The sequence below is a fragment of the Haliotis rufescens genome, unplaced genomic scaffold (genome assembly GCF_023055435.1).
Source record: "Haliotis rufescens isolate VD_foot unplaced genomic scaffold, xgHalRufe1.0.p SCAF_15, whole genome shotgun sequence".
Classification (NCBI taxonomy): Eukaryota; Metazoa; Mollusca; class Gastropoda; order Lepetellida; family Haliotidae; genus Haliotis; species Haliotis rufescens.
In genome coordinates this window covers 22,965,150-22,991,940 of record NW_025963835.1, presented here as the reverse complement: position 1 = coordinate 22,991,940, position 26,791 = coordinate 22,965,150, and the positions used below count along the sequence as shown (strand labels likewise).

The 26,791-nt window shown below is 39.3% G+C and overlaps 1 protein-coding gene across 1 annotated transcript in view; it reads left to right on the top strand.

Moving 5' to 3' along the window:
• The window catches only part of LOC124135210, a 37,677-nt gene extending 23,695 nt beyond the window's left edge, over positions 1 to 13,982 (top strand). Inside the window, exons 2-3 of the mRNA XM_046500465.2 lie at positions 3,010 to 7,844; positions 8,301 to 13,982. Coding sequence (XP_046356421.2) covers positions 3,010 to 7,844; positions 8,301 to 11,232 — 7,767 coding nt within the window. The 3' untranslated portion in view covers positions 11,233 to 13,982. The remainder of the gene's footprint in view (positions 1 to 3,009; positions 7,845 to 8,300) is intronic.
• Positions 13,983 to 26,791: the final 12,809 nt, after the last annotated feature.

Sequence of the window (26,791 nt, the reverse complement as noted above, 5' to 3'; positions counted from 1 at the left end):
TAGGCATGATTCAGGGGTCCATGAATTTCTCTTCTATGTTTTTTATTTAACTGAGGATCCTAGAAATATTTTTTTCTGACTTTCAAATATCCTCAATGTGGAAACACTTAAACAAAAGGTATTCATTTTGGCAGTATTTTAATGATTTTCTGGTTCATTGGTGATCATAACTCCCTCATTTTAAGATAGACTTGTGACTATCGAAACACTGACATCACTTTTTGACTATCAACATGCTATAAAGAATACCCAAGTCTAGACTGTTAATGATATGTCAGGAGCTTGAAAGTGAAAATATTACATGTCAGCATACCGAGTTAGACTGTCATGCCCCATTGGTGCCACCCAGGATGTGCACAGCTGTTGGATTACTTTCACCATATAGCTTTACACTTCTGCACTTCACATAATAGGCCCTGATAAAATACACCTGTCATTGCCATTAATCATATTTGTGTAGTGCGAGGCAAAGCTGGATATGTCTATGTGTGTGCCATATTTTGTGATGTGTTGTTAACAGAAATGGGCATCTTAGCTGCAGTTTGAGTCAGGCAGGTATAATCTTTGATATAGTATTTTTTAGTTGTGTATGACTAGGATTGTTGGTTAACAGTTGTTAAATTCTCAAAATTTTCCACAAATGTTAGTTTTCATAATGAAATATTTGAAAAATATCTTTGTCAATATGTTGAGTCATGTTTTGTATCAATTTAGGAAACTTTTAACAGCTTGTTTCAACTGACATCTGTTTCATGTCATTGTAAACTAGATTAAGTAAATTGATTGAGTAGAAAGATGAAAATGAGAAAGTAAGTTTTTGGTTGGTATATTTGTGTACATGGTGTAAATTGATTCATTTCACGAGTTATGTTGATTAAGAAAAACAGGAGTAGGCCCTAGGAAGCATGTCATGATAGAAAGCTTGTTCACTTGACAATTGATGGTTGAAAATCTTTGAACTGTACACATCATTGTAACTATATATACCCATCCAGCCTGTGACTTTGGTAGGCCACTAGTCCAAAGCCCAAGTCTTGTTAAATTCTGTTCGATCTAGTAAGCACAGCTAATAATAGTCTATATGACAACACGTAATTCTTGTGTACACTTAAATGTTTTTGGTATATTTATCACTTTGAATGTCAAGTATAGAGTTTTGAGTATTTTGAAATTTAGTTTTGTATTGGTGTGATATGTCAGTGGATTTTAGAGGAGAACTTCAGTTTAAAACTTTTGACGGGGTTCCCTAATGTCCTACGACCTAAGGCATGCTTGAGTTGATCTGATATCTAAGAATTGCTACAAATAGTAAAACATTTGATGATATTTCTTCTTCTGCTCTTCCTGTTGATGTGTTTTGATTCTGGATGGTGACTTGAACAAATGTTGATGAATATCCACCTGTTTATCTTCAGATGGTTGTCATTTATGGTTTAATTTGAACATAAAATCTGTTTAGAGGAGGTGTGTATTTGAAACAGGCTCATTTAAAGAAAACTTGTTGTTGAACAACGGTCAGGAGTCATGCCCATCAGGCAATTTTATGGATCAGTCACAATCTAGCGGGTCAAGTTAAAAAGTAAATACTTGGATTGCATATTTATTCCAGGGTTATGTAATGCCACCATAATCACAATACAGTACATGCCAATACCTTAATTTTTACTCGTGAGATGTGTTGTCCAGATATGCAGAGAGCATTGTTAATAAGTATAACTTCTGATCTTGAGGACATTAATATTCAGACAATATGTGTAACAGTCAGTGCAATCATTCTTTGAAGACTTATATTAACCCATCTGAAAAGGGAAATATGGTGAATGTAATGTGGGTAATTTCTTTTTGCCAGGGGCATTAGTGTCCGACAGTAATGTCTTGGTAACTTGTTCGGATTCTTTGGGAATTTCTTTGGAATATTCCTACTCCATGTTCATCCTGCTCATGTTCAAATCCATTGTACTTCAGTGATATATGTTTGCCAATGACTTAATTAGATTTCAACGAGAGTCATATTACTCTTCCTCGAAAGTTGTTTAATCTGGGTTACAAAATTCCAGGCATTCCTTTATTTACAGCACACCTGAAACATTTATCCTACTTTATCTAAGTTTCAAAATGATTTTATATATTTCAGTTATTGTGTATTTTAATTACCTTAAAATTCTGAGATACTAATTAAGGCAAAGAACTAAAGACACCAACTACTAACTCACTTCAAGGACATGTTGCCAAAAACAAAGTATTTATTATTTTGGCATCATGACAATAAATGAAAGATCATAAAAATAGTGTATTTACAGTTCCAGTACTTTATCATGTTTATGATAGGAGTTTTTTTATATACACATATATCATCATATAAAGCTGGTATTATGGTACCAAGTATGAGTGAGTGAGTGAGTTAAGTTTTAAGTCACATCGGCAATATTTCAGCCATACCGTGACTGTCAAAGGTTTAATATTATAAATACTTTGAAAACGTATAAAAAACCTGCCAACGATGGGCAGTAAAACTAGACTTATCACAGAGAAATATTTAAAACTAGTATGGAATCAGAAAATTGATATTACGATACATAACAATACATTATAAAAACAGGCTATGATATCCAACAACTGAAGGTAGATCACCATACTGGGGACCATGGGGACTTACAATACTTTTGCTACCTGCATGGACGTACCAAGTATGAACTGATTCCTTGTCTTGAATTCATGATGCCCAGCAAGGTGGCCAAGCTTTGGTTGCGGGTGGCTTATGGCATGTTATAAACAGTATTGTATTTTTACGCTGAAGTATGTTTGATAAATTGGCTTTTATGTATAAGTTTGATGTATTTATTTGATGGGCTTGCAGCTGTGAAAAATTCTTTTCTTCGCTATGTGGCTACAAAATGTTGATGCAACGTTAAATTTTAACTCACTCACACACTCTTATATGAATTTGTGTGCACAGTAAATTTTGTTCAATGGAAGGTGGGTAATATTTCTTTCTTTCTTTGGTTTCAGAGGGAGCTAAATAATATGAGGGATACCCCATCCTTCAAAATAAAGAAGGTTCTGGTTCTTTCAAAGTTGCGACATTCCAGTGTCTCTGGACGAAAAATTGGGGGTACCGGTTCTGCATCGACTTCATCCAAGACTACTAAGAAGGAGACAAGGACAAAGGTCAAGGATGACTCAAAGGACCAGACAGTTGGATTAAAACGTAAAGGAAGGCCTCCAAAGCCCAAAAAGCGGTTAAAAGATGAAGCTGACACTACTCAGGACAAAGATGGGGAGACTGGACATGGTAGTACAGTGAAAGATAGCTCACAATCAGGGAAAAAAGAAGCAAACCCAGATAGTGAACTCTCCAAATCAGTGAACACACAGCCTTCCAGCTCTGGTTCTAAGAGACAATTTGGAAAGAAAAGATCTCAGTTGATTGCCAAGCCTGAAAGGAAACTACGGAGCCAAATAGGTGAAATGCTTATGAGGCATGGGAAGAAGGTATCAAAGGCTCCAAAACCTAAAAGAAAGAGAACTTTAAGTGCTGATTTTGAACTCCTTGATGAAAAGTCTCTTAAGAGGCAACTGAAAGAAAATAATGACACTGCAAGTGGAGCAGAAACTGATCAAAATGATTCTGATGCTTCCATATTGCAAGATTCAGACAACGAAGTGGCGAACACAGGTAAGAGGAGGAAAAAGTTCAGTGTAACTTCAACCAGTTCAAAATCTCAGGCTAGAGAAACGTCTGTGTCCATGGATTCAAGTTGGGCTGATTGTCCATCCCCTCTCATAGGCTCTGGAAAGAAATTAGTTAAGAAATCAAAGGCTTCAGGAAATTCACGTGATTCCTCAGTTGATGAATCCGAAACAAGCATTGTCATCAAACGACAGGGAACTAAGCAGAGGACAATCAGAAAGCAAACAGACAATGCACTTCCTGACAGCTCAACATCTGTTTCTGTCGCATCTGGAGACCAGCAAGATGATGAAAAACCAAAGAAACGAGGAAGACCTCCAAAGAGGAAGCGATTAGTGTCACAAGATTCACAGGTAAGTGAATCTGGAGAAATTGAAGAGAATATCGAACGACAACCTCAACTAACTAAAGTTGATGCCAATGCAATTACTGAGATTAAAATGTCCAAAGAAACAGTAAAGAAGCAACGGATCGTGAGGAATGAAGAATGTCAAACTGATCCTTATACATTTTCTGGGCTTGACTTTGAGGAGGAAGATGACTCTGAAATTAGTTTCAAACCAACTGGCATGTCAGGTGATGTGAAACGGAAACCAGGCAGACCAAAAATTGGAGTATCCCGACAGCCTATTGTAAAATCTCTCAAAGTTAAAAATACACACAAGCTTCTTATATCTGATCAGAAACACAGGCCATTCAGTAGAGTAAGAGGAGGAAGAATATTAAAAGCTTCTCAGATGTATAAGACTACTCGCAAGAGAACCATTCAACAGTGTCAAGATAAACCATCAGTTTTGCTGGAAGCTAAGAAGGTGATTGATGAAGAATCAGCAGGACGGGAAACTGATCTTGTTGTACAAGTGGAAGAGAGAAAACCACCAGTTATCACACCTCTGAGGATTGTGGTTTCCGAACAAGAATCTGGAACAGGTTCTCCATTGTCACCTGAAATGCAGCATCCAGACCTAACGATAATAAAGGATTTGATCAGCCCTGCTCCCAGCAATGAAGACCTCGAACCACCTGTTTTAGAACTTGCTACTTTTGAGGCAGGGGTAATGGCAGAAGAACAGGATGTAGTGGGCGATTCAGTGACTTCTGATATTGATACTGTAATAGAAGAAGTTTGTCCTGAGGAAGGTGTTTTAGACAGTTTAGAATCCATGGATGGTGATGTTATGGTCTGTCAGGAAGAAGTAATACCATTTGTTGCCATTAATGAGGTGCCTGATACAGTACCAGTACCAGTAGTTGAAAGCAGTGACATGAACAATGAGGCTACACAGATGACACAGCGGAGCTCTGTCACACTGCCTAATGAAGAAACCAAAGATATCAAAACAGAGTCAAGTGAAACAGCAGAAGATGTTGAGGCAGTTCAGAGTGAGGGAGAAGTGTTGCCATATAAGGATAAAGCTGATGGTATTGAAAGTGAGATACATGAAACTTGTAAGGAAGCTGAACCTCAGAAGATCTCTGAAGCTCAGAAGGTGTCCGAACCTCAGAAGGTGTCTGAATGTGTAACTCAGCCCTGTCAACCAGATGTAGATAATGTGGACAAGATGGAAATTGACAACTCTGAACCTGTGCAGTTGGTATCCTCGAAAGAAGAAGAAAAATCAACAAATATAGAGGAGGTTTCAGATGAGACCATTAGGGCTTGTCTGCAGGCTGTTGTTGATGACATTGTTAACACCCAGAGTCAAGACTCTGAAAAATGTGATGAATCAGAAGTAATTAAATCAGACACTGACATTGGTTCTAATGACCAAATGGATGCAATTAGTGATGTTGAGTCAAAGGATAAGGAACACAAATGTGAACCAGGTGGCATAAAAATGAAGCTTAAAAGACATAAAGGTAAATTCAAAGTCACACGTCTCAGTGAAGAAGATGATAGCTTAATTGCAGATGTTGCTTTAGAGGATGGAATTCCTAATGTTGAATCAAACTTTAATGAAAAATGTGAAGAAGACTCTAAAGTTGATGTCATTGCACTTGTCATGGAGCATATCCTGGACACAGTTGAATGTAATCTTGATGGATCCAAGGTCACTGAGGACAAGGTATCAGACAAGCAGTTTGAAAAAGAAAATGATGTTTTCACTGAAACAAATGAAGTGGAAGATGCTAGCTTCAGCTCAAGCTCTGACATATCTCCAGTTGACTCTGAAAAGCGTGTGCCACCTCTCACCATTAGACTCAAGTCGGGTAAACCTGGTAGAAAACCAGTGAGGAAATTTGAATTGCGACCCAAGATCTCTAGATCCCCTATTGAGATAATTGCAATGAGACAGAAACGCATTGAGGAAGAATATGACAAAAATGAAGCCACAAGACTGGCCAGGAAAATTGAAAAGCAGATTGGCAAAAGGAAAAACCTGGCTAAATCTGCTTTTAAGGAAAGCAACATTGCAGAAGTTGGTATAACAAATGTACAGAAAGCAGGAAACTTTGAGGAGCTTATGGAACTATGCACACCATGCTCAGTGAAACTTGTAGACTTTGTTAAGCAGTTGAATTTAACAAATCAATCTGAAGATGAGAGCCAGAGCAATTCACAGCAATCAGATCTTGGTGTGACTGGAGGCATGGAATTGAGTGCAGATATATCCTCTCCACCTGCACCAGCTACAGTGAAAAAGAAGAGAATGATGAAAGGCCGAAAGAGTCAGTTCAAATCTGGAAGACCTAGGGGTAGACCACCTAAAAACAAAAATAAGGATGGTTTGACAGTTGCCCAACTTTTGAAATTGAAACAGGACGACACACCAACTCCAGAGCTACCTACAACAGAGAAAAATGTGGAGGAACTTGATGGAGAAGGCTTTGTTGGAAGCTTTGTTGAATTTTTGAAGTCTAAGAAGAAAGAAAAGCCGAAGTCTAAAGTTACAGATGCTTCCAAGACGTCCAAGAAGACAGATACTAAGGCAGATGAGAGCATAACAAAGGTGACTCCAGTTGCTGTACCTCCACCTGCCACTGTTGCTCCAGTAGTGAATGCCCATACTGTACCAGAAAGTGTTAGACTGAAGCATTTATCTGGTGATAGAAAATCAGGTGTGAAGTATGTTTGTAACAAGTGTGAATTTTCCTCTGCTGTTCAGAAGACAATGGAATTTCATGTGTACAGTCATATTCCTGGTCTGTCATTCAAATGTGGCCATTGTAATAAAATATTTGCCTCTATGGTTGGAGCTTCAGCACATTCAAAGAATGAACATCATGGGAAAGAGTCAAAGGTAATCAAAAGTAAAGACTTAATTGAAAGTGAATTATATCATGTGATAGAAGAAGCACCAAAGGTGCCAGTAGAAACGAATGTCCTGAAGCCTGTAGATCCAGGATCAGTGAGTGGCAGTACAGCATCGGGGCCGGTCATCATATCTTTCCTAGTGGACAGCAAGTCATTGAAATCTCCCAATGCAAAGCGTTTTATGTGTACCCACTGTGATTATTCTACAGATATCTTGGAGGATGTGCAGCAACATGCAAAGGACTTGCATTCAGTTGAAAATCTGTATGCATGTATCTTGTGTGCAGATGCTTATTTTAACTCTGAAGAAACAGTTATGAGTCACAACCAAACAACACATCCTTCAAGGCCTCAGTCTTACAGGAAATTACCAAACTTCTACGATGTGGAACAGATGAAGGTAGCAGAGAAATCACAGCTTGAGGATAGAGGTAATATTTTTGACAGAATGAACAATTTGTTCTCTACAACCAATGTTGGCGACGATTCTAACAGCGAAAACCCGCGGAAAGCTCATTATCAAAGAGCCAGGGACTTCCTGTATGTGCAAGAAGGGTGGAAAAACAAAACATCTGCAGAAGCAGACAGCACAACGACAGTTGAAAATGAAACTGTGTCAAATACAGTGGACAGTGATTCTGTGTGTAACCTTGGTGACAATCAACCAGTTACAGTCGAAAGTGAAACCAAAGGTGCTACTTCTGTTGAAAAGCAGGCTGCAGAAAAGCTCAACAAAGCTGCCAGTGATAAAACAGACAGCATGTGTGTTGAGACAGAGCAATCAAAGAAAGAGAGTGGCAACGAGAAAGCAAATATTCTTGAACCAAAGGCTTCTTCAACTAATAACAAGGCTGCAAGTGAAGGTGATGGGAAAAGCCTGTCAGATTCATCCTCAGTGTAAGCAGTTCTTAAATGATATTTCTTAATTTTTGCATATCTTCTGATGTTTACTGGTTTACATGTTTTAAAATCACCAAAGAAAGACCAAGGAAAATTATTATTTAATAATATCCTTTATGATTTGTATTGTGTAATTATTAAAGTATACGTAATCAAGCATCACATTAAGGCTGTAGTATTGCTGATGAGATGTAACATTTTATCTCACTTATTTTAAATTATGATTGAGAATTACGATTTGAAAAACAACATATTTTTTTGAAACCTCCATGCTTATTTTCTTTGTAAATGCTGTTTTGTAATCTGACCAATAACAAGAGTGTGTATGTGACACTTTACACATGGTAAAAGTCTATAATGCCCGTTTTTCAGTTATTTCAAACAAAATTATTTTGGCACTATTATATATTACGGATTTACATAGTGTTTGACTCGTATATGCTTCTGTTTCAGGAATGATGCTGTTCCATCAATGGAGAAAGAGAAAGCTACTTTGGATCAAGAAAATACAGGTGCAGAGAAAGGTGCCATGGTAACAGACATAAATGATGACACTGGCCATGATGACTCTGGAGTCTCAAGCTTAAAAATTGTTGATGTTGTCAGTTTACGTGATCAGAACCCTGAACCAGCTGTGGAGCCTCCAAGGAAAAGGATGCCAACCCGAAACACTAGTCAGACATCTCGTGGAGCCAATAACCTGCCTGAGGTTGATGTTGATGCTTTGGTTCTGAGAAATGAGCGAATAACTTGCACATACAAGTGTATGAAATGTAACATACATTCTCCCTATCTGTCTGCTATGGTAGAACATTTGAAAAATTATCACAGTGAAATTGCTCTGTTTACTTGCCCTTATTGTAAAGGCTTTAATTCACAAAAGCCGGAGTTCACCACTGAGGTAAATGTGCATGAACATGTAAAAAAAGTGCACCCTTCTAACTGTGCAAAGAATGAAGTGTCTCTCTCGGACACTGCAAAGACGTTTGTTCAAGTGCTTGCGATTCCATCTGGTGTGGAGTGTAACAAAGTAGGCAATACATTTGTTATTGAGAAAGACATATACATGTGTTTGAAGTGTCAGGCACATATGCCATCACTAGACTATACTTTTGGACATCTAGAGAGGGAACATCCTGATGCCTTTGTTCAAGTGTGTCCATTGTGTAAGACGTTCAAGGACAAGTCAGATGAGGTAGTGTTTGCCCACATCATGAAAGAGCACAACCAAGATCCAAATGACCATCCTTTGTCTGTGGCTATTGAAGACGATTTGTTTTTGAGAATACCATCTATTTCGAAAAGTGGTGCTTACAATGATAAAGTGAACACTAACAAAGGTGCTAAACTTGATACCAATAGAAAAATAGCTCCAAAACCTTCCATAGGAGTAGTGAATGATGAGTCTGAAGATGATGTTTTAGTTGTGGGAGAAAGTAGAAACCCTTCTAGACCATCTGCAATCAGGTCTACAGGGCAATCATCAAAGAGAGGTCGACCCCCACTGATATCACAAGGTGTTGGAGGAATTACTACTGCACCAAGACTCGCTCTAAGACCTCCAAGATTTTCAACACCAATTCAACCAGCACATTCACAGCCAAAAGGCATTATGGTAGCAAACACAAGGTTTTCAACTCCTGTTGGAACTAGCACAAGGTTCTCACCCCCTAAAGCAAAAAGCTCTACAAAGTCAAGTCCTGAACAAGCTCAGGAACTGATGATGGACTGTGAAAGTGTTGATGACCCTGTGAACGCCAATGCAAATATTGTGGAAGAAGATGGTGACGTTGTAGTCCCAGCAGTGCCAACAACTGCAATCAGTAGCCCTGCTAGTCTTATTGACTCCTCAAATGTCATTTCCCACTCGGCAGCTGTTGCAGTGGCCTCATCAGTTGTGTCAGTGGATACAACAGTGCGTGTCTCAACAGCAACTACTGCATCTGTCACCCAAACCACCACTGCCCCAGTCACAGCAAATAAACAGATAGTGGTAAACACAGCACCTCCACCTCCACCTCCACTCAAGAGATTTGGTGTACCTATTCTTCCCAAGACGACTGCATCTCAGCAAGCAGAGGGACACATTGCAAAGACACATATTTCTTCTACGCCAACACAACAAACAACATCCATATCTTTAGCAGACAGACCATTGGTGGCAGAAAAGATCAAAGAACTACAAATATGCAGACCTAAGTCTTCACTTTTCTCTATGACGGATAAGCTCCATAGGCTTCACATGAGAGCTGCAGAAAGAGAAAGAGAAAAGGAAAAAGCTGCACAACTGGAAAGGAATAGTCCCCTGAATGCTCAAAGTAGTCCACTTAATCCAAGAAGTAGTCCTCAGTTCTCTCGGGAGGCTTTGCTTAGTTCCAGAAGTAGTCCTATAACTAGCAGAAGTAGTCCTATGTTAAATACTAGCCAACCATCGTTATTTGCTTCAAGACCAGTTCTAAAGGTTCCAAGCTACTCGAGTATGCCAAGGCCTCAACCACCTCCAAGACCTAGTTCTGCTGCTCCAATGATTTCATCTGTGAATGCTAATATCCAGCACAGTCAGTCACAAGCAGCACAAGCCCATCGAAAGTCCCTGTTATTCAGGAATTGTCCTCTTGATTTGTCGAGAACTCCCTCTCCTGCTCCAACACAAATGTCGTCAACCCCTCCACAGTCAAAGACAGTATCTGATGATCTGCCTCCAGATGCTTTCAAAATATTCAACCTAAAACCAGATTCAAGACGACAGAAACCATGTCCACAATCAACTTCCAATACTTCTGTAAGGCCACCAGTTAAACAAGTCCTTGGAAACACCATCCCAAACATTGTTGGCACCCTGGCTGCTCCGGGAACTCTCTTGCAGCAGGTACAGGCCCTGCCTTATACCCAGCTTGCACAAATGCAGATGGCTGGTGTTCCACTGAACCCTTTGCAGTTGCAAGGTTTGTGCATTCCAGGAATAAACACTGGTAGCTCTTTTGTGCTTGCACACCTACCACAGCATCAAGGTACTAGACTTAGTGTTCCACCTCAACAGCTACCTCAGATGCATTCCCAGACTCCTGTGAACACATCATCTCTATCTGTCCCTGTTTCTCAACCCCCAAGACCATCAAGTGCAAAGACTGTAGCTCAGGCTTTAGCAGAGAGGTCACATGGAAGCAGGCATGCTGTCCCCATTGCCAGCCACCCAAGACCTAAACAGAGCATTCCAGCTCGGTCAGTTTTGTCAATGAAAAAAACTGGTCATTCAAGGATTTCACAGCAAGGTTTCTGTTGCCCTTACTGTCCACAGTTTAGACCGTTACAAGATTTTGAGGTTACCCCTCATATTGAGCGATGCCACCCAGGAAAAGATGTCATGTTTGTCAAAGTGCCATAGAAGGATAACCTTTGCATCCATCTATTAACAAGTGCTAATGTACTGCAGACAGGTTTGGACACACTTTGTGCAGTGAATGTATTCCCTGCCAATATGCATCTTTGAGATACGGTATACATTATGTGGATGACATTCCTGTATTGGTAATTGCTTGCCACTTCGATGCCATTACCCAACTGAAGTAATGCCAAGATTTTTACATGTTTTCATTTATTTATTGCCTGTTAGGATCAGGCCTTATAAATAGTTTCTCCGCATCAGTATTCATGTTCACATTCGTTACAATATGATGCATATTTTATCACATGCTGCATGCTTAATTTCATATCATAAATGGAATGTTCTCTTGTCCTTAATTCAAGTGATAAGTGATGTCTCAGATGGTTGACAAGCAAACCCAATAAGGTTTATGATTTTAATGTTCAGTATTTATGAAACACCTGTACAGGATTGATATTTTCAGTGATTTGCTTGAATGGGTGGTCTGAATGTGTCTTGATGTCATGTTTTTTTTTTATCTCTTTGTGTGTTGGAGTAGCTTAAGGTACCTCAAGTTAAATATTTTGCTCAAATCAAACCTAAAGTTTGATTGAACTTCTGTTGAGCAGCATTTCTGCTGTGTTACATTTTCAACACCTCTGGAAGCATGAGGCCTATTATCATCATTTCAAATGATCTGATTTTCTGACCTTGTGTATTTTTAGAAATTGTATGTGAGCTACAGAGCCTTATGGCTCCATCCTTTTATTTTGTTGCTATATTTTAGTACAATGCCAACATGTTCAACTTCACATTATTAATGCTGGAGAATTTATATCTTTTGAAGAAAGGTGATAGTATACAATACATTTGCAATGTATTTAGCCTCCCAAGGGAGTATTGATTGGTGCTTGTTGGACTTTGCTGTATGTATCATGTTCCAATTTGACTAATAAACAAAGGAAAAACTATTTGGAAGGCCAAAACTTGTCAACTGTATATTTCCTGATATTCTTTTCAGAACAAGTTTAACTTTAAATACAAAACACAGAGAAAGGAACAATATATTTACATTATCTTGAAGTTGTTTTGTTTGCTTTGTTGATTCTTCAAGGACTAAAGTTAAAGTAAAGTTTGAATAGTGATCATGTAGCTACAAATTCTTAATGTTCTTTATTTTATGACTAATCAACTAAGGGGATTAAAATGATTAAAACCTCTAATTGTATGCATGAAGTCTGACTTTCATTTCCTGTATGAACTTTAAAGGTTTTACCTTCTGCTGTATGTGACAAATTATTTTCACTTAATCCAATATGCATATCATTTGTGAAATATGTCATTGTGTATATCTGATGATCAGGAAGTTTCCACTTGCTAATGATGTTGGAGGGAGGTTCTCTCAGAGGGGCAAAAAAGATATTCACACCTATTAAGTCATTCTATATACAACGGGCTTTGATCCTAAGTCCCTTTAAAAATGTGATCTTATGGCTAATACATTCATAACACCCATACATTTAACATAGATTCAAATAACTTGCCTATTTGGCTAATACCATACGATCTAGCCCCTCACACTTCTCCGATATCCAGTGAAGAATGAACAATCAAATGATTTGAGATCATGTCTTGTATGTCTGTGACAATTGTTTTGATATATTTAATTTCATGACAGTCAACTTTGTCATATAATGGGACAAAAGGTGCTAAAGTTTTGCACACTCAAGGGTCTTGCAATGCTTTGACAGTGAATGTATGGTGGGTGATTCCTTAGTCAATAGTCCAATCTGGACTAGACATTGTTGTACATTGTTGAGTCAGGCATAAGACCAGGGCCTGTAAAAAACACAGCTATGTATGTATCATGATCAGTACTGCTACGCCATATGTAGACATAGCTTTTTATTGATTATGTGCTGTAAATTAATCTTAACAAGATGTGTTGGCTATGACCAGTAAGGTCATTTGCCCGAAGATACCATACCTTAATAGGCTTTAGAGTTGCACCTCACTGCCACTGGGTACTCCACATAGTCCTTGTTCATGTTGCCCTTTAGTTTAACAGCACTGAAGTACAGTAATCATACTGCCCACTTTATTTTTGTGAAGTGATTTTAGTATTTATACATATATATGTAAAACGAATATTGAATGTGGGGTTGTTGTATATACCAGTTATGTGTTATAACTAATTGATATTGGATTATCATGAATAGCTTTTTGTTATCACATGGTATGACACCTGATTATGACAACCTGTATGTAAATCTGTGTCTCAAACTTAAGTTATAAAACAGGGATGCATAATACCATGTTATAACAAATAGCATGGAGACATTGGTATAATGGAGTGTATTCTGACACCTTGTTTAATCACAAACTGCTTTTGTCATATAGTAACAACACACGTTAAAATACACTCTTTAACTATTGGAGGCAATTTTGTCTTGCATGCTCCCTCAAGCATAACATGTAACAGTGGATGGGGAGCTATCACCATATCTGGCGGTGCATTAGATGCAGGCACATTCATTTATGTGTAACAGGCACCATCAGCATACTGATCTGTAACAAATGTAGAAAAAGCAGATTGTACCGAGCATCATTATTAAAACTTGAGGGTGTCGGAAGAATATGAGGTTAGAAAGTAATCATGTGTGAAGGAAATGTCACATTTCTTGATAAACGACTTAGTATGCAAGTTGGTTATGAACAATTGTTAGCTTTTGAATTTGCAAAATTATTTTGAATAAAATATTCTGACATTGCCCAATATTCTTTGAATTTATTTTGTGCAATCCCAGAATTGTCAAATCAAAAAGAACCTGTACAGTTGTACTGTAATTTGAAAGACTCTCAAAGCAAATAACATTACTGCAGTACACAGATACATCGAGATTTGAATCTTGTAAGGTCCAGAGGGTCTGTGAGGAAATGATTAAAATAATATGCTGGACATCAGCTGGAAGACCAATGAAAAAGTCATTTGCTCAGTTCAAGGATTGAACATGGTACATCAAAGAACGTTGTCTTGTTCTTGAATGAGCTGCAGTTGAATTCTCCATGACCTGCACATAGTCCGACTTGAACCTTATTTCCTGCACATGGAACATCATGGGCAAAATACAACCAAGACAACCGCCTTGGCAGAACACCCAGGGATCCTGTGCAGAGTTCTATCAAAAATGACAACAGTCCCAACAGCACTTACACGACGTTTAGGAAGAGAACACATAATGGTATGTTGTCTCTGGTTAAGGTAATGAGGAGATTTTAGCTGGCACACGTGAGCGAGGTGGTAACATCCTATACTGATTTTTTATCGCATTTCGAAGCATTAAAGGCTTAAACTGTAATATGTTGGTTTAAAGAGGGAAAACTACGTAAAACTTGAATAATATTTTCACAAAAATGAAGTTATATCCCCGTTTTGGTTTAAAATTAAAAAGTAAATGGTCCCAGAAAATGCCTGAAAAAAATGCATCAGGCTGGTGGAAAAAAGTAGTCTGCCTAAAAAGATACATTGTTGCAAGGCTCATAGTTTCAAGCACCATCACAAGACTGGAACCGTTATCAGACACACGGGACTACACCAGAGCACAGGACAGATTCATAAGTCTTCGTCACCTTCGTGAAAAAAACACCACGCCCACCTCTACAACTACGGCAATACGAGGATTGCGTAGGATATCAGCACAGAAAGTGGGGAACTGTTTACGCGCTGAAGGTATTCGAGCTGGACGACCAGTTCGAGGTGTCAATTTTTAGGACATGCGTCGTCGGCTGCGACGGCAGTGGTGTCAAAGGTCACAGATTATGGCCACAACTGTGATGGAGATAAGTTTGGTTTAGTGATGAGTCACGTTTTATGCTTCGCTGTGCTGATGGTAGTCGTCGTGTTTACAGGCGTCGCAGGGAACGTTATGCACGAAACAGCATACAGGAAGCGGACAGATCAACCAAATCCTACACTGGTGACCAGATTTGATTGAAGTTCTTGGGATTTCTTGGGAACAACGTTGCACGGATGAGATTCTTCAGCCATTATGCGAACGTCATTTTCCAACAAGACAACGTCCGACCTCACACGGTAAGACCGACGAAGGCTTTTTTTCAGGAATCCAGATTTCAACCCAGTCGAACATTTATGAGATGCACTGAATCAACGACTGCGAGTTTGTCAGCAACAACCACAGAACCTCCGATAGTTGGCACAAACACTGCAGCAGGGTTGGTAAACATTCCCCAGGCCACAATTCGTGATCTGATTGCTTCCATGGCAGAACGATACCTGTCAGGTTTGGACCAGATATTGAGAACAGTTGACCTTCACCTTGAAAATCTACCGTTTCATGTATGCCATATGGAACCTGGGTCAATGAAAATGATGTATGTTAATTTTGAACAATCAGTTACCTTCTGTTGATTATTTATATGATATATAAAATACACATGTAAAATCTTTTGCGTTTCTTTGTTTTGCAGAGTACATGCGACATGTGCAGTCAGCGTATCCCAATTGCTGAGATCGATGCTTATTATGTCAAATACTGGATTGTCTGGTCCAGACACGATTATTTACAGACCGCCGTCATGTAGCTGAAATATTGTATAGTGAGGCGTTAAACAACAAACACAGAAAGTTTCGGGAGGATCACATTCATTTAGGACCGACATTTATCGTGAATTTTGTGAACATTTATCCATAACACATTTCAAATTTTTCATCAGTCAAAACTTTGATTGGCTATCGTTAGAACAACAGGTTTAATAAATATATTTTATTAAACAACGCATTTAGATAATATATTTATTTTTTCCGTTTTCGACCATCGACGATTTGGAGCAACGTAAGTCGTGAAAAAAGAGTCTTACTGTGTTATGCAAATAGACATAATTGTCATTAATAATCACTAAAAAATGCATTCAGAATCGGGCAATGATTTTGTTCAGGCATAGAATTATCAGCATGAAGCTGTAAAATTTACATATTAATCAGCATGGCAATCGACAGAGAGACTATTAATTCATACAATGTTGCCTCAGAGGTATCAACGTGACTGCATTAATTATAATTTGTCATGTTTAAACTTGATATTTCACACATGTCATCCGATCGGATTAGTTTACTTATGAGTGAAAGTCAATAATACGATTGCATCGACTATATGGTTTTGAATTTGATCAATGTTCTATACAGAACAAAACGGGTCAAGGCGGACCAGAGAAGCTCGATGTGTTTTTATGAGGGGAAAAATAAAGAATTTCACAATTTCCTTTCACTTTCAAACTTGTATACAGCTCCTATAAAGGAAATGGCATTTCAAGAACACAAACAATACTAGGCAGGAAGTTTATTTGAAATTAGAATTGGTTTGGCATTTAATCAAATTTGAAAAACAGAACAAAGCCTTTTGGGTCTATCTTCAGTCAAGCTAAATGTCAGAGCAATTTTAGTCATCAGATGGATGTGGGAAATTATCTGTCTTTAGCTTGTGTAAGCGAATAGCTTCACATTTAAAGCTTGCAAACTTTACTCTCTGGCCTAACGAAATGATGATTATATTCTAATTTATGTTTGTGAAAACTCCAATAAAGCAAAGGTGCTTATGCTTTCCTAATTAAACATTGTTCAGGTTTGGTATCATAAATAAGGCGTCGATGATGGGAACTTTTGATGATGAGAATATCCAGTCTCGATTATCAGCGGAAACATATTCCATTCGGCACAAAAAAATAAACACTCTGATAAGAACGTAATAACTTTACAAAATAAATTGTCAATGCAAATAATAACCAGTCTAGATCATCCGTCGAAACACGCCCTTTGCGTTAAGGGTAAAAAAGCTGAGAAAGGAGTCCTGAAAATCAGTGATGACACTAGATGTTCGCGAAAAGGGTAAGTATTGTCCTGCCTTTCCAGCAGCACCCACCATTCAGACAATTTGCATGAAAAAACAAGCGCTCTTTTGTGGCCTGATTCCATATAGTAGTGCAGATTTCTTTTGCATACAGGTACATTTCCACTTCTTGGTGTAATGTAAATCAGTTCTAATAAAACGGGCATGCACATTCCACTATTAAACGTTATCCTCTCTAACACATTTGTGTATATAGTTTTCTAGCCCTTAAGGATGATAATTCAAGTTACAGTAAAACGCAATACATTACTATTATGATGACATCTATCAGGTAAATTACGGAATACAAGTGATTTATCCACCAGAATCATAACAATGCACACAAAAAACGACATCAGTCTAGCTCATCAGATTACAGTTCAAGAAACTGAACAGTTCTGTTTGAACGTTTATGACAAAATATCTTAATTATAATTTTGCAGTCATCAGCAAAGTCATCTATGCAACCATACACTGCACCGATCATTTGCAGATATTACAGGAATATGACAGTATTATGGCGAACGCAATACGTACGTCTCTGAACATCGACTTCGACAACCGTCTCATCCTTACATCAGGCTAAAAACATCATCGGGCTTTTTAATGAATAGATGTGCAAACTATTTATGCTTTTGGTGTTTACACCTCAAAGTACAGACATACATGAGAGTAACTTCCTGTTTAAGTCCACATCGCCTTGGCTTTCATTTTGAATATAAACTTACTGGACTCATGAAAGGTTCTGCAATTATTTTTGGTAATATCTTTTGAATAGCCTGCATATGTTACCGGACTGCTTCAAGTAGGAAGGGGTAGCTTTCCTTTTGAGTGAGTTAGGGTAAGTGCCATTTACCAATATTCCAGCAATATCCACGCCCGGTACACCCACTGTACTGGAAAATTGGGGGACAAGCGACACAAGCAAAAGCTACATGCCACATCAAAGCCCCATTCCTTTTCAGCCCAAAGATCCTTTCATAACTTGCAGGCGTCCTCTCCGACCAACTGTTGCCTTCAGTAGAACCTTCAGCGTGCTAATAACAGTCGAACTCAATCCTTGTTTGTCCTACTATATATAACGATATATCGAATATCTGCCGTCATGGTCCAAGTTCATGACGTTTGACCTTATAACATCAATAAGACGTCCAATATAATTAAGATTTGACTATTGTGATTGATTGTGTGTTAAAGACTATAATTGAAATTGGAAAATTGAAAGATAGAGACTAGTACTACAGTTATTGAATATATTATCGATATATGTTAATATCAATTGTTTCACGTAGAAAGTGTAACATAATTTCATGGTACCACCTGAGATGCTAACCGTTTTCACGGGGGCACGGTCGGCCCAGTCGTATGGCATTGCAATTGGCTGTGTAGAGTTACGTCCCTTGGGCACGCCAGGAACCTAGGATTGATGTATCGAGCCCCGGTTCACCCCGATTATGTTTCTAGGTTTACCATGCCCATGGACGTGGGTTTCATCAAAGTGGTAAACGTCTAACACCTGCATCATTTCGGGCTTTCCTCCCACAGGAAGCTGACAGGTCATGATATAACTGGACCAATGTTAAAGCGGCGTTACAACCAACTCACTCACTTAGCCACTTATTGTTAGCCCTCCTGGGTCTCGGCATAAGGAGATAAACACGGATTGGTCGCCTCCGAGTTAGTATACTGTGTCTTAGTGGAGGATCCATGTGCGCTCAGTGGGCAGGCAATAGTCCGATCTCGTACAAGCAGCCACACAATTCCCATTCCACCTCACCACTCACTAAATGCCAGAGCTAACACAATTTTGTATCCTCTAGAAATATCTTGATCAGTTTATTTTATTTCTCCAAATCAATCAACGCATCAAGTAAATACGAAATATGAAACAAAAGGTTTATCTACACTGGCATGTGTCACTGGTAATGCGTGCTGAGCCTAATGTCGTGCATGTTTACCATTACAATGTCGGGATCGAGTTCAAACCCGCCCCTTCCGACAACTCCCTTCCGAGCTCTGGCTTGTTGCCATGTAACAATTACCCTGACTTCCTGAAACACGCTACATGCAAAAGCGGTTGTACAAAAGCCTATAAAGCTTGAACAAAACAAACCTAATGTGCTCATTACAAGGAGTATATATAGCAAACCAAAACTTTTTGATCCAAATATCTAACGCCACTACCGATACTGTGCAAACTAGGTGGAATAGGTCACACCTCAAAATATAATGTTTTGTGTGAGATGTAAAGCGAATACCGTTGTTCATGACGCATTGCAGTCATTGGTGTCATAGCCCGTGATGTACACGCGATCTTGAAACATAATTTGAGGTGAGGTGAAATGGGGTTTAACGTCGCGTCCAAGATTATTGCACTTATATAGCGACGTGCATGTACGTGTGTGTGTTTGTGTGGCTGCTTGTACTAGTCCGGACTGATGCCGATTTATAGTGCTAGCTCTCTGAGATACCATGCCGCAGTTTAACATGAATACCCCACTCAGACACAGTATACTGACCCCGAGCCGACCAGTCCTTGTTTTAGCCCCTTAATGCCGAGCGCCAGACAGGGTAACAACAAGTTCCATCTTTTAACGTCTTTTGGTATGACGCGGCCCGGGATCGAACCCCGGACCTTCCGCTCTCCGGGCGGACGCTCTACCACTAGACCACGGAGGCGGTCGAAACATAATTTGAAGTTAACCTTGTGTGTCGGCATTGCAACACTTGTTTTGATCATTTCAGGCATATTTCAACATACTGTCACCAACATGTTTCCATATCACCAGGATTCCTGTGAGAATTGAGATGGAAAGTACCTTCTTCTAAGTAGTCGTCCGTCAGTACGCACGACACCACTGAAACCGAAACTTTTTGCTCCAAACATATATATTTTATCAATATGTTTACACAGCATGTGCCCGTGAAGATCCAGGGAAGAATGGGTCTTCAGCAACCCATACTTGCCTAAAAAGCGACTATGCTTGTCGTGAGAGGCGTCTAACGGGATCTGGTGGTCAGGCTTTACTGACTTGGTTGATGCATGTCATCGATCCCAATTGCGTGGAGCGATGGGCCAACAGTTGAATAAGCTTTATTTGACATTTTCTTTATATCACCATGGTTAAAAACGGCAATCATAATAGAATAAATATATTCTGTTATGAATGCCGTTTTGAACCATGGTTATATTCAATTATTTGGTATAAGTTCCTTATTATATAATATATATCACATCTCAACCCATAAATATTATATCACTGAATAAAGGTGAGCTTCTGTACCGTGGTACTTGTTTTCTAGTGTTTTTCTATTAAAGTGTCTATCGGTGAATCAGGATAATTTATGAAGACAATGGAGATATTTTGATTTGCAAAGTACAATGAAATATGTTCAGAACAATCTCACACAATGAATATATAGCTTTATATTGTCATTTGTAGATCATATCAATATGTCCTTATGCATCAAATATGTATTTTACGTGTATGCAATCATCATTCATTTTAATCTGCTAAAATAGATCGTTCCGTGGTTATAAAAGCAATAAAACCCTTGCCATAACACCCGATCCGTGAAGATTCCGGGGTAGAATAGATCTTCAGCAACCCATGCTTGCCGTAAAAGGCGACTATGCTTGTCGTAAAAGGCGACTAACGGGATCGGGTGGGCAGGCTCGCTGACTTGGTTGATGCACGACATCAATCCCAATTGCGTGGATTGATGCTCATGATTATAATCACTGGATTGTCTGGTCCAGACTCGATTATTTACAGACCGCCGTCATATAGCTGGAATAATCCTGAGTGTGGCGTTAAACAACAAACCAACCAACCAACCATAACACCAAACCATAGGAAATCTCAGCTAAAAGCAGGACCCATTGTACGTTTCCGACTGCATCATAAGCATGTGTTTATGACTCATTTTCAAGCAGTGATAACGGGTGTGCGCGAAAAGGTGAGCGTATCGAGTCCCAAAGCTGGCACCCGTCACAAACTCTAGGAAGTCAACTGTTCATCTGAAAAAGGAAAAATACCGTCACTGATTTGGAAATGCTCTCCACTATCTTCCACACAGCCTTTGGATAGTTTTACTAAGGCCTTAAGCATTCTTCGTAGAAAGAGCAAGCTCGATTGTAGGCCAAAAGCTGTGAAATGGAGACACCAAAGCCTGAATGTGTTGAATTATTGCTCGACGTAAAGAGAAAGTTGACTATTGAAATGTTAAAGTCACACAGTCTTGTGGATTGCTTTTGTCACTCTGAGGCTGTATGTATATACCAAACTATGATGTGGTGTTTTCACTAGTCTCTTTTATTTCTAGGTCAGGTGGGTACATCGACGGAAGTGATGTGGCTATTTGACCATTATTGAACGGTATGAGATCCCCGATACACCTGAACATACGCGACATTCTTTACAGTTCAATGGGACCTCGGCCGGCACTAGCAGGAACCCATATTGGAATTAGCTGCGTGCATGTGATTGTTATATGATATTACAAAACACGGCGACAGTTTTTCTTTGGTTTTGACTTTAAGTTGTACACATGATTTCTATTAAGCCGTCATGTGATACGAACTGGGGATTTATCGTTATATGGTTTACGTTTCTATCCGCCTCTACCTCTGATAACAGTGCCATTAGCAGATTTGCCAACAAGAATATCTCTGATGTAGCCTTTCTACGGTTATATATAATGTATACACCGATAATGATCTATTCTATGAGTGTAAAATACATGCAGGTTGCTAAAAAACCTCATTGCAATGCGGTTTGTGGAAATGTTTCATTATATCTGCTCATTGTTAAGCGGGGACTGTACGTTGAAACCTCAAGCTGTTGCGCTCTAGTTCACACAAACCAGTGAAAGAATCAACCATTGATAAGGGTGAAATAACGTATTTATTACAGTACAGCCGGGGCAACGTGACCTTGGTTTTAGCCACACTATTAAAAGGGGAGACGTGGGCGTGGAAGACACATTTAGACCAACATACTTGTAACACAACAGCAAGCGAAACTTACAGATGCACAGTCCTATTGCAGATGATTGCAATGTGACGCTGTATTCAAAATGGCAACAGTATGTGTTGTGTGATAAGTGGAATATATTTAGGCTGCAGCTGCAGTATTTTCATGACCTTTGTATTCCACGTCCATGAATTTCATGTAAATATTCGATGAGAATTGCAAACAAGTGTCCGATGCAATTCCTTATTTTGACTTGTATCACATCTCCCCGTGTTTTTGTTCAGGTGAACACCTGACTTGCCTTTGCATGTGTTTGTAACGGGTGACACCAGTGGGGCAGGATATGCTCATCTTTTCGCAAACACCTGGTATCATCACTGTTTGAGAGTGATTCATAAATTCATTCTCATGCTGTGATCGGAATCGTACAATCGACTCTGCTTTTTAATAGCATGAACATGCAAAAGATTGTATCGCTATTATCTACTTAGTTGGAAATAAAATGTATGAAAATGAATGTCATTAATGCCTTTGTGTGAAGGTGACCAGGACCGCCGCGGTAAGTACAACTGGGGCGCCTAGCTAACGTGTGTTTCTAAACACGGGGATAACAACGAGTGGCAAACCAACTACTATACCTGCACTTAAGATGTCAGTACCAACATGACATAAGCTGTCCAACGGTATCATTAAAGATTCACAAGAAGCTATGTACAATTATTGATAAGGCAAAAATGACCATAAATACATGAGAAATATCTGAATGTTGATATAAGTTCCCCTAATACTTTCAAATCATAATTATAAAAAAAAGGTTTTCAATACAAGAATATGGGAGCGAACATATAAGAGACAACATACATCCAGTCAATACATGGTTTGAGAGTGTCATTATATCACCAGAGAATGAAATTTAATTTAATTTAATTCTTTAACACAAAATGATCTCACACTGTAGAATGACGAATGAGCGGTGTCGGAAATAAAGCCGGGGAACAGAGCGGCACTTGACCGTGACATGATCCTGTCAACGCCACGGTGTCACACACCAAAACTATCGAGACAATATCGCCCTCTTCATGGAATATACGACCGCCTCCGTGGTCTTGTGGTAGAGCGTCCGCCCGGAGAGCGGAAGGTCCAGGGTTCGATCCCGGGCCGCGTCATACAAAAAGACGTTAAAAGATTGTACTTGTTGTTACCCTGTCTGGCGCTCGGCATTAAGGGGCTAAAACAAGGACTGGTCGGCTCGGAGTCAGTATACTGTGTCTGAGTGGGGTATTCATGTTAAACTGCGGCATGGTATCTCAGTGAGCTAGCACTATAAATCGGCATCAGTCCGGACTAGTACAAGCAGCCACACACACACATACACGTGCATGCACGTCGCTATATAAGTGCAATAATCTTGGACGCGACGTTAAACTCAATTTCACCTCACCTCATGGAATATACTATGTACCATCTTTTGCGGGTTTACTGCAACCTAACACGAACACGGCGATACGAACCCAAGTGTGTTAAATGTGAATACTTGATGTTCTGAATTCAATACTAGTCATCACATATTTGTCTCTGAGACAGGTCTACAAAGTGTCTCAATACCAAGATAAAATAAAATATAGCGCTGTTCCAGTAATGTTTTCTCCTTTGTCTCAGATGTAGATCGGGCGTAAGGGTAGCTTTGTGGTTAAAGCGTTTGCTTGTCATGCCGAGAACCCGGGTTCGATTCCCCACATGGGCACTATGCGTGAAGCTCACTTCTCGTGTCCCTCGCCGTGATATTGGAATATTGCTAAAAGCGGCGTAAAACCATACTCACTCACACAGATGTAACTCAATGATTCATTATCCTTCTGAGCATCTTCCATGACCTCATTCCGATGACGGTCATATACGGGATATTCGATTAGCTGTCATTAAAAGTTGCATTTATTGATTCATCTTTAAGAAACCAGTCATGTTAAACATGATTGATTACTTCAGTATATCGGATTCTACATACGAAGCGTCCCTGTATTAACGGGCGCGACATATGGCACCATCAGTCAAATATCAAAATATCAATATCTAAAATATGTCAAAATGATAGCCGTTCCTGCTTGGTTGCTACATTTGCATAGTCATCGAACCTTTTTCAATCTATCTAGTGATACCCTTCGAGGTACTTTGGTGATCTAGTTCTTCGCAAGTTTCGTGGACAAACGACTCTTGACACTGACTCGCTCTGTAACGAAACACATGATTATATCTTAGCATATGGACGTTTAACGTGGATCAGCACGTTGATGTACATGATTGCTTTTCCTCAGTTAAACATACATAACCATCAGAAATTATCTTCTGTAATATATGAAAGGAATAAATGTCTTTGAATGAAAAACAAATATCGACACAACAACAGTTGCGTTGAGGACCATCTTGCAAACATTTATGTAACCTAATTGTGGAAGCTATCGGGTAGTAGCGTATGTGTGGTATCAACACATGCATCTCCATGACGTCATTGCGTATGGAGGCGTCGGATCTCATAACGATGGCGTCATGGTAGTGAAGCTAACAACCGTCTATCGCGGCAAAAAGTCAATGCTTGGTAAAACATGAATAGCCAACAATATTATGTATACCGAATATATAAATATAACTTTTCTGCTGCGCACTGATAGACACACTTTATACGTCCATATAATGGTCGATGCAAACATTGACATGAAAGTAACATTAAACCCGATGGAAATGAACCACACGATTATCGTTATTACGAGAGAGACCCTCATAAGCCTCCTTAAAATCATCACAGGCCAGCAAACAGTCAACTATACCACGCACGTTTACAAGAGATAAGAGACATTCAGCTTATATTTGAGTGTTATTGTCATGGGTAAAAACATACATACTACTCGGGTGTATTATAGATTGGCGTACATCACATCGTCATGTGAAGACGTTCCCGGACATTTGTGTTATTCGTCCTGTAGGGCCGTCACCAGAAGAATATCTATTATGCAGAGTGTAAAAGATGAAATCAATATTAATGGCGCCTGCTTGATGTAACAACGTCATGAACAGTATGAGGAAAACTATCTAGTGTTGTGTTTACACAGGCATACAACTATGTAGGTCACGTTACTGAAGCGATAACAGGAGGAAGATAGTATTGGGTTGTGCTGGGTCACAGCATGGTCTTATCGTAGCCTTGAACGCATGTTAATTCGTTAGGTCACAACATGCTTGCACAGGTTGTTAAAGGTTGTATATCATTTGGTTCATTGTATTATAATGTTTACTTAAATAACGAGAACAGCTGGATCAGACACTCTGGAAAGACACAATGTGTCTGTTTAATCCATTTGCATCTTAACACTCCCCTGAGTGTTCCCTCCACAATATATCGATATACATACACTAAGTATATCCCATGATATAAGAAACCGCATCAAAATAAATCAGATACCCCGACGAACCACAATGTGTTTGTGTACACCGATAGTGACACCGACAGTTTAATGGACCAGGAAGCCAAATCAGTTCTCACAGTGTATAGGGTGCAACATTTGTGACGCCGACAGCTTAAGAGACCAGTCACACTGATAAGACATCATGTAATGTGTCCGTTGCACCAGTCGTGACCAGGAATATATACCAGGAAGCTCTGATTAGATTTCACACAATGTATCGGGTACACCTGTTGTTACAATCAGATCAGAGTCCTGATTAGTTTTACACATTGTATCGTGTCCACCAATCACGAGGTCCGATATTTGGCTGACACCAGTCGTAAGATCCTTTATGCCAATCGCCCAAGCACCCTGTTTAGGTATTACATAATAAATCAGGTACAATGCTCGTGACACACATTTTGATAGACCAGGCACCCTGTTTAGGCTCACACAATATGTCCGGTACAACAATAGGTAGATTTGATATTTTAATAGACCATGTGCCCTGATATGGTTTTACATAATGTGTCGTGAACACCAATCGTAAGTTCATACATCGCTGATCTCATTGAACCACACAGACCTATAACACCCTTAAGATCCCATCGACAACATCTGCTGGCAGTGAGGACATCGCTCACAAAGACGTGTGGAGATCGTGTATTCCAAAGTTCAGGTCCATAACTCTGGAACCGCCCTCCGGATGAGATCAGATCAACGTTTATGCCGAGTGTACTATATCCTCCAGGGGTCAGAATGTGCTCAGATCTGAGCAGTGATTGTGGAGTTTCAAGTTACAAAATGACATTCCATGTAGAGGCTCAGTGCTGGCCCTTATGCAGAGGGCATAGGGGTGGCTTATCGTGAAGATTGTTGTGACTGATTGTTGTCAGTGGCTGCTATCAACTTGTAATTATCTGATATCATTGTTTTTGATGTAATACTAGTAAATAATACTGAAGTGATTTATTTCGTTTGTTGATTGTTTACTTATCCTAATGGTACAAAATTAATGCGCATAAAATAAATACGACCTTCCGTCACTCGCATTTTTCGCATTAATACTCTGCTCGCATTAATTTCCTGTTTTACAGTATAACGGAGATAATATTACCAAGCAAAAACCACTGTAAGTAGATTCTAAGTGTACGCTGAAGACTCACCCCTTGAGGTCAGTGAATAAAGACTAGAATTCCCCCAACAGAGGATCATGCTCTCAGCGCTTTTGAGCAATTACTTTTGAAGTATAATGTTACAGTAA